The 9,057-nt window shown below is 50.5% G+C and overlaps 1 protein-coding gene across 1 annotated transcript; it reads left to right on the forward strand.

The window, feature by feature from the left end:
* The first annotated feature begins 3,897 nt into the window (after positions 1-3,897).
* Positions 3,898-8,410, forward strand: LOC115127203 (trafficking kinesin-binding protein 1-like). Its single transcript, XM_065014216.1, has 3 exons — positions 3,898-3,942; positions 4,074-4,577; positions 7,760-8,410. The coding sequence occupies exons 2-3, from the start codon at positions 4,495-4,497 to the stop codon at positions 8,154-8,156; spliced, it is 480 nt and encodes a 159-aa protein (XP_064870288.1). The 5' UTR covers positions 3,898-3,942; positions 4,074-4,494; the 3' UTR covers positions 8,157-8,410.
* The last annotated feature ends 647 nt before the right edge of the window (positions 8,411-9,057 follow it).

Consider the following 9,057-nt stretch of genomic DNA (forward strand, 5'->3'; position numbering starts at 1 on the left):
AACAGTCAACACTGCAGAGTCCACACACGGCTCCAAAACAGTCAACACTGCAGAGTCCACACACGGCTCCTAACAGTCAACACTACAGAGTCCACACACGGCTTTTAACAGTCAACACTACAGAGACCACACACGGCTCCAAACAGTCAACACTACAGAGTCCCCACACGGCTCCAAACAGTCAACACTACAGAGTCCACACACGGCTTTTAACAGTCAACACTACAGAGTCCACACACGGCTCCAAACAGTCAACACTGCAGAGTCCACACACGGCTCCAAACAGTCAACACTGCAGAGTCCCCACACGGCTCCAAACAGTCAACACTGCAGAGTCCACACACAGCTCCAAACAGTCAACACTGCAGAGTCCACACACAGCTCCAAACAGTCAACACTGCAGAGTCCTCACACAGCTCCAAACAGTCAACACTGCAGAGTCCACACACAGCTCCAAACAGTCAACACTGCAGAGTCCACACACGGCTTTTAGCAGTCAACACTGCAGAGTCCACACACGGCTCCAAACAGTCAACACTGCAGAGTCCACACACGGCTCCAAACAGTCAACACTGCAGAGTCCACACACGGCTCCAAACAGTCAACACTGCAGAGTCCACACACGGCTCCAAACAGTCAACACTGCAGGAGGTCCACACACACGCCCTCAAACAGTCAACACTGCAGAGTCCACCACACGGCTCCAAACAGTCAACACTGCAGAGTCCACACACGGCTCCAAACAGTCAACACTGCAGAGTCCACACACAGCTCCAACCAGTCAACACTAGCAGAGTCCACACACGGCTCCAAACAGTCAACACTACAGAGTCCCCACACATTCCAAAACAGTCAACACTGCAGAGTCCCACACAGCTCCAAACAGTCAACACTGCAGAGCTCCCACACAGCTCCAAACAGCTCAACACTGCAGAGTCCCCACACGGCTCTAAACAGTCAACACTGCAGAGTCCCCACATGCTCCAACCAGCCAACACTGCAGAGTCCCACACACGGCTCCAAACAGTCAACACTGCAGGAGTGCCCCACACAGCTCCAAACAGTCAACACTGCAGAGTCCCCACACAGCTCCAAACAGTCAACACTGCAGAGTCCCCACACGGCGTCCAAACAGTCAACACTGCAGAGTCCACACACGGCTCCAAACAGTCAACACTGCAGAGTCCCCACACGGCCCAAACAGTCAACACTGCAGAGTCCACACACAGCTCCAAACAGTCAACACTGCAGAGTCCAAACAGTCAACACTGCAGAGTCCAAACAGTCAACACTGCAGAGTCCACACACAGCTCCAAACAGTCAACACTGCAGAGTCCACACACAGCTCCAAACAGTCAACACTGCAGAGTCCACACACAGCTCCAAACAGTCAACACTGCAGAGTCCAACAGCCAACACTGCAGAGTCCAAACAGTCAACACTGCAGAGTCCACACACAGCTCCAAACAGTCAACACTGCAGAGTCCACACACGGCTCCAAACAGTCAACACTGCAGAGTCCACACACAGAGCTCCAAAACAGTCAACACTGCAGAGTCCACACACAGCTCCAAACAAACACTGCAGAGTCCACACACAGGCTCCAAACAGTCAACACTACAGAGTCCAAACAGTCAACACTGCAGAGTCCAAACAGTCAACACTGCAGAGTCCACACACAGCTCCAAACAGTCAACACTGCAGAGTCCCCACACAGCTCCAAACAGTCAACACTGCAGAGTCCACACACGGCTCCAAACAGTCAACACTGCAGAGTCCACACACGGCTCCAAACAGTCAACACTGCAGAGTCCACACACGGCTCCAAACAGTCAACACTGCAGAGTCCACAGCCCAACAGTCAACACTGCAGAGTCCCAAACAGTCAACACACTGCAGAGTCCACACAGCTCCAAACAGTCAACACTGCAGAGTCCCCACACAGCTCCAAACAGTCAACACTGCAGAGTCCCCACACAGCTCCAAACAGTCAACACTGCAGAGTCCACACACGGCTCCAAACAGTCAACACTGCAGAGTCCACACACAGCTCCAAACAGTCAACACTGCAGAGTCCAAACGGTCAACACTGCAGAAACCTCCAAACAGTCAACACTGCAGAGTCCACACACAGCTCCAAACAGTCAACACTGCAGAGTCCACACACTGCTCCAAACAGTCAACACTGCAGAGTCCACACACAGCTCCAAACAGTCAACACTGCAGAGTCCAAACAGTCAACACTGCAGAGTCCAAACAGTCAACACTGCAGAGTCCACACACAGCTCCAAACAGTCAACACTGCAGAGTCCACACACAGCTCCAAACAGTCAACACTGCAGAGTCCAAACAGTCAACACTGCAGAGTCCAAACAGTCAACACAACACAGTCAACACTGCAGAGTCCAAACAGTCAACACTGCAGAGTCCACACACAGCTCCAAACAGTCAACACTGCAGAGTCCACACACAGGCTCCAAACAGTCAACACTGCAGAGTCCACACACAGCCCAAACACAACACTGCAGAGTCCAAACAGTCAACACTGCAGAGTCCAAACAGTCAACACTGCAGAGTCCACACACAGCTCCAAACAGTCAACACTGCAGAGTCCAAACAGTCAACACTGCAGAGTCCACACACAGCTCCAAACAGTCAACACTGCAGAGTCCACACACAGCTCCAAACAGTCAACACTGCAGAGTCCAAACAGTCAACACTGCAGAGTCCAAACAGTCAACACTGCAGAGTCCAAACAGTCAACACTGCAGAGTCCACACACAGCTCCAAACAGTCAACACTGCAGAGTCCACACACAGCTCAAACAGTCAACACTGCAAGTCCAGTCAACACTCGTAGAGTCAACACTGCAGAGTCAAACAGTCAACACTGCAGAGTCCAAACAGTCAACACTGCAGAGTCCACACACAGCTCCAAACATTCAACACTGCAGAGTCCCCACACAGCTCCAAACAGTCAACACTGCAGAGTCCACACACAGCTCCAAACAGTCAACACTGCAGAGTCCACACACAGCTCCAAACAGTCAACACTGCAGAGTCCACACACGGCTCCAAACAGTCAACACTGCAGAGTCCACACACGGCTTTAAACAGTCAACACTGCAGAGTCCACACACGGCTCCAAACAGTCAACACTGCAGAGTCCACACACGGCTCCAAACAGTCAACACTGCAGAGTCCACACACGGCTCCAAACAGTCAACACTGCAGAGTCCACACACAGCTCCAAACAGTCAACACTGCAGAGTCCCCACACAGCTCCAAACAGTCAACACTGCAGAGTCCCCACACGGCTCCAAACAGTCAACACTGCAGAGTCCACACACGGCTCCAAACAGTCAACACTGCAGAGTCCCCACACGGCTCCAAACAGTCAACACTGCAGAGTCCACACACGGCTCCAAACAGTCCACACTGCAGAGTCCAAACAGTCAACACTGCAGAGTCCAAACAGTCAACACTGCAGAGTCCACACACAGCTCCAAACAGTCAACACTGCAGAGTCCACACACTGCTCCAAACAGTCAACACTGCAGAGTCCACACACAGCTCCAAACAGTCAACACTGCAGAGTCCAAACAGTCAACACTGCAGAGTCCAAACAGTCAACACTGCAGAGTCCACACACAGCTCCAAACAGTCAACACTGCAGAGTCCAAACAGTCAACACTGCAGAGTCCAAACAGTCAACACTGCAGAGTCCAAACAGTCAACACTGCAGAGTCCAAACAGTCAACACTGCAGAGTCCAAACAGTCAACACTGCAGAGTCCACACACAGCTCCAAACAGTCAACACTGCAGAGTCCAAACAGTCAACACTGCAGAGTCCAAACAGTCAACACTGCAGAGTCCACACACAGCTCCAAACAGTCAACACTGCAGAGTCCACACACAGCTCCAAACAGTCAACACTGCAGAGTCCAAACAGTCAACACTGCAGAGTCCAAACAGTCAACACTGCAGAGTCCAAACAGTCAACACTGCAGAGTCCAAACAGTCAACACTGCAGAGTCCACACACAGCTTCAACACTGCAGAGTCCACACACAGCTCCAAACAGTCAACACTGCAGAGTCCACACACAGCTCCAAACAGTCAACACACCACTTCTCTCCTGTGCTTTTAGTTCAACCTGCATTGTGTTCCCTATAGAGAATCCCTATGTTAGAGTGGAACACTAATTCATGCCTGGGATATTAGGAATCTGCTGAAATCATTGTCATTCCTTTATCTGCCTATCTAATTGTTTTCAGTGGTTTAAAACGGCTTCTTCAGGCAAAAATACAGCGGTTTCATCTTTGCAATTGATGCAGCTTTAAACCATCCACTCTGTCTTTGAGTGTTTGATTTTAAGTTTTGTGTTTAAAAGAATGTTGGTACCTCTGCCCAGTACTAACCCTCTACCCTTCCCCTCTCTCTCTCCCTCTCTCTCCCCCTCTTCCTGTCTACAGCCCACTTCCCTGGTAAATGCATGTCCAACACCAGCTCCACCTATACCTTCACCACCTGTCGGATCATGCACCCCTCAGACGAGCTGACCAGAGTCACCCCCAGGTTAGACAACCCTCTTACCCCACACTGGTGGAGTCCCAAATGGCTTCCCTATCCACTGTGGGACCTGGACCAAAGCAGTGCACTACAGCATATAGGGAAAAGAGTGCCATTGGAGATGCATGCTGACACTGCAGTGTACCCCTGTAGCCACTAGGTGGCAGTGAACCGCTACCACTGCAGACAGTGGAAACCTCCTTGGCTTTCAGCATTGGGCTGAGAATGATAATACAGAGGATCATAATAAACCCATATTGCTGAAGGAAATGGTGACTCAGATTAATAATATGAATTCATGTAAAAACTAAGTTAGTCATGATTTCGTTCACAAGTACGTTTTCCTTTGCCCTGGCTGAGCCATGGTGTGTTTAACACATACCCACTCTCTGACAGCTATAATTGCCCCTCCTGAATAAAGATGATTGAATTGTATTGAATTGCCCCCATCCCTTCCAGGTCATGTGATGAGGAAGAGGAAGCCGCTCTCTATCATGTTGTTCTGAAGGCTGATTTAGAGCAGCAGGCCCACTGAGCCACGCCCCCTCCCGCCCCGTGGGTGAGACCTGTCGCATGTCACATGACTAGGGGATTTGGGGTCTGACTCCGTAGTGTTGGGGTTTTTCCGGGGAATAACAAAGCCTGCCTCGCTGTCCCCTTCTAACTATTCTGCTTCCTTTGGTCTCTAAACCCTCTAACCCCCCTCCTGCCAACTGTCAATCAAACAAATCTAGAACAGCTCTGCCCCAACGGGCTGAGACTCTAATCAATGACGATCAGATGAAAATGTCTTCCATAATATAATGATGGGGCCCTGGCCTTGATTCATACAATACAACTTGATTGTGGTCTGATGATTGATGCTAAAAGCTTGTGGGTGTTCATTGCTTACAGAACTATGTTTGGAACAGTGTTCACAACACTGGTTTGTATAATTACCGGTGTGTTAGCACTGTGTCTCTGATTTCCTTTGGGGGTTTTCCAGGAAATGTTATCTGGGGTTGAAATAGCATGTGTTTGGGGTAACATCCAGATAACCTTGTCAAAGTGTCCCATTGATTTGTCTGTTGGTTTCTGAATGAAATAGTCAGTGAGGTGTTAATATTGTTTTCTATTTGATCTGATATTGATATGGGCAGTGATTGGTTAGTTCATTTACATTGTACCAGGAAGCTCCATTTTATTGTATTAGTTCGTATCAGTGTGTGCTAAAAAGGAAACTAACATTGATGATCAATGAGATGGTCAGATTGCACCAACCTAGTTGAATAGCGCTGGAGTGGTCTAGTCTCTAGAAGGATCTATTGTGTGGTCTGGGCTCTAGAAGGATCTATTGTGTCTAGGTTCTGGCTGTGTCTGTCATAGCTGAGGAGCATAGCAGACTGTAGCAGCATGGCTTGAATTGGTATAGCTGTATAGCTGACTGTGTGGCAGAATGTATGGCAGTATAGTTGGATCGTAAAGCTGATCATAACAGTTAGCTCGCTGACTGTATAACAGTATAGATCGCTGACTGTATGTAGCAGTGTGGCTGACAGTGTGGCTGACTAGCAGTGTGGCTGACTATAGCAGTGTGGCTGACTGTATAAGTGTGGCTGACTGTATAGCTGACTATAAAGCTGACTGTATAACAGTTTCGCTGACTGTATAACAGTTTCTGCTTGACTGTATGCTGTGTGGCTGACTGTATAGGGCAGGGCTGGGACTGTGGTATGGGGCAGTGGTTGGATCATAGCAGTGTGGCTGGCTGTATAGCAGTGTGGCTGGCTGTATAGCAGTGTGGCTGGCTGTATAGCAGTGTGGCTTATTGCATAGCAGTGTGGCTGGCTGTTATAGCACTGTGGCTGGCTGTTAGGATAGCTGACTGTGGCTGACTGTATAGCTGTGTGGCTGACTGTATAGCGGTATAGCTGACTGTATAGCAGTATTGCTGACTGTATTGCTGACTGTATTGCTAACTGTATGGCAGTATAGCTGACTGTATTGCTAACTGTATAGCAGTATAGCTGACTGTATTTGTGACTGTATAACAGGATAGCTGACTGTGTGGCTGACTGTATAGCGGTGTGGCTGACTGTATAGCGATATGGCTGACTGTATAGCGGTGTGGCTGACTGTATAGCAGTATGGCTGACTGTATAGCTGTGTGGCTGACTGTATAGCGGTGTGGCTGACTGTATAGCGGTGTGGCTGACTGTATAGCGGTGTGGCTGACTGTATAGCGGTGTGGCTGACTGTATAGCGGTGTGGCTGACTGTATAGCGGTATGGCTGACTGTATAGCGCTATGGATGACGGTATGGATGACTGTATGGCAGTATAGCTGACTGTATTGCTAACTGTATAGCAGTATAGCTGACTGTATTTGTGACTGTATAACAGGATAGCTGACTGTGTGGCTGACTGTACAGCGGCGTGGCTGACTGTATAGCGGTGTGGCTGACTGTATAGCGGTGTGGCTGACTGTATAGCGGTGTGGCTGACTGTATAGCGGTGTGGCTGACTGTATAGCGGTGTGGCTGACTGTATAGCGGTGTGGCTGACTGTATAGCGGTGTGGCTGACTGTATAGCGGTGTGGCTGACTGTATAGCGGTGTGGCTGACTGTATAGCGGTATGGCTGACTGTATAGCGGTGTGGCTGACTGTATAGCGGTATGGCTGACTGTATAGCGGTATGGCTGACTGTATAGCGGTATGGCTGACTGTATAGCGGTATGGCTGACTGTATAGCGGTATGGCTGACTTTATAGCGGTATGGCTGACTGTATAGCGGAATGGCTGACCTTATAGCGGTATGGCTGACCGTATAGCGGTATGGCTGACTGTATAGCGGAATGGCTGACCTTATAGCAGTATGGCTGACTGTATAGCGCTATGGCTGACGGTATAGCAGTATAGCTGACTGTATTTCTGACTGTATAGAGGTATGGCTCACTGTATAGAGGTATGGCTCACTGTATAGCAGTATGGCTGACTGTGTAGCTGACTGTGTAGCTGACTGTGTAGCTGACTGTGTAGCTGACTGTATAGAAGTATGGCTGACTGTGTAGCAGTATAGCTGACTGTATGGCTGACTATATAGCAGTATGGCTGTATGGCTGACTGTATAGCAGTATAGCTGACTGTATTTCTGACTGTATAGCGGTGTGTGACGGTCTGTGTGTATCCCTCTCATCTCCCTCTTTCAGCCTTATGTCGGGCCCTACTGCCTCCTGCGTCATGACCAGCAGCAGCAGCGTCAGATCTACCCCCTGCTCAACTCCTTGCACCCCGCGCCGCCTCAGCCTGGCAGCCGAGTCCTTCACCAACCTGAGAGACTCCACCAAGACCATGAGCACTAGTGGAGGTCTGGTGCGGCTCCTCCAGGAGCGAGGCATCTCTGCAGCAGTCTACAACCCTCAGAGTTGGGACCGGGCAGACTGTAGCACCTCCATCCCCACTGGGGGGGTACTGTCGCTTCACCGCCGCGGCCCCCGACACCCTACCCTCCACGCCGCCCAACTCCCCAACCCACCGCTCCCTCTGTGCCAAACCCAGCAGCCCCGTGGGCCCCTTCGAACTCAGTCCCAGCGCCCCGCCCTATGACAACTTCCTGGCATCGAAGCCGGCCAGCTCCATCCTGAAGGAGGTGAGGGCAGAGGCCCAGAGCAGTGAGTCAGCAGACAGCGAGTGTCAGACTGACGTCAGCGTCCACAATCTGAAGCTGGTGGACAAGCTGAAGCGCTTCAGCGTGGCTGGGGCTGGCCCCTCTTTATCAGGGGCCACGGGGCCCACCATGCTGGGGCCCCTCAGCGGCCTCCACCGCCCTTCCCACTTCTGCCCTTCTGTGGTGACCAGTCCCATAGGGGCCTCGGCCCCGCTCTGGAACGCAGGCATCCGCCGTAACCGCAGCTACCCGGCCATGGTAGGGGCCGGGCATGGCTATGGAAGGCCCGGGGCCCCAGCCCCACAGACATGCTCCTGGCTTCTTCCTCCAAGCTCCCAGACAGACTACCTCAATGATGGGTGAATGAATGTTGACTTTTCTTCTGTCTGTCACCTGTCAGATGAGTTGGATGTATATATAGCTGCTGTATGAGTCCCCCGTCTGTGACAAATCAACTCTGTGCCTGAAAGAGATGCCCTTTTTTTTACAGTGCATTTTGTATCAATGCTAATTATTTTGTCTTCCTTTCTTTCTCTATTCTGTCTCGCTCCTCTCTTCTCTCCTGTCCTCTTTCTCTATTCTGTCTCTCTCCTGTCCTCTCTGCCCTCTGTCTTTCTCTCCTCCTGTCCTCGCTCTATTCTCTCTCCTCCTCTCCTGTCCTCTTTCTCTATTCTGTCTCTCTCTCTCTCCTCTCCTGTCCTCTTTTCTCTATTCTGTCTCGCTCTCTCTCCTCTCCTGTCCTCTTTCTCTATTCTGTCTCGCTCTCTCTCCCTCTTCCTGTCCTCTTTCTCTATTCTGTCTCGCTCTCTCTTCTATTCTGTCTCGCTCTTTCTCTATTCT

This window comes from Oncorhynchus nerka, unplaced genomic scaffold, assembly GCF_034236695.1.
Source record: "Oncorhynchus nerka isolate Pitt River unplaced genomic scaffold, Oner_Uvic_2.0 unplaced_scaffold_4464, whole genome shotgun sequence".
NCBI classification, from domain to species: Eukaryota; Metazoa; Chordata; class Actinopteri; order Salmoniformes; family Salmonidae; genus Oncorhynchus; species Oncorhynchus nerka.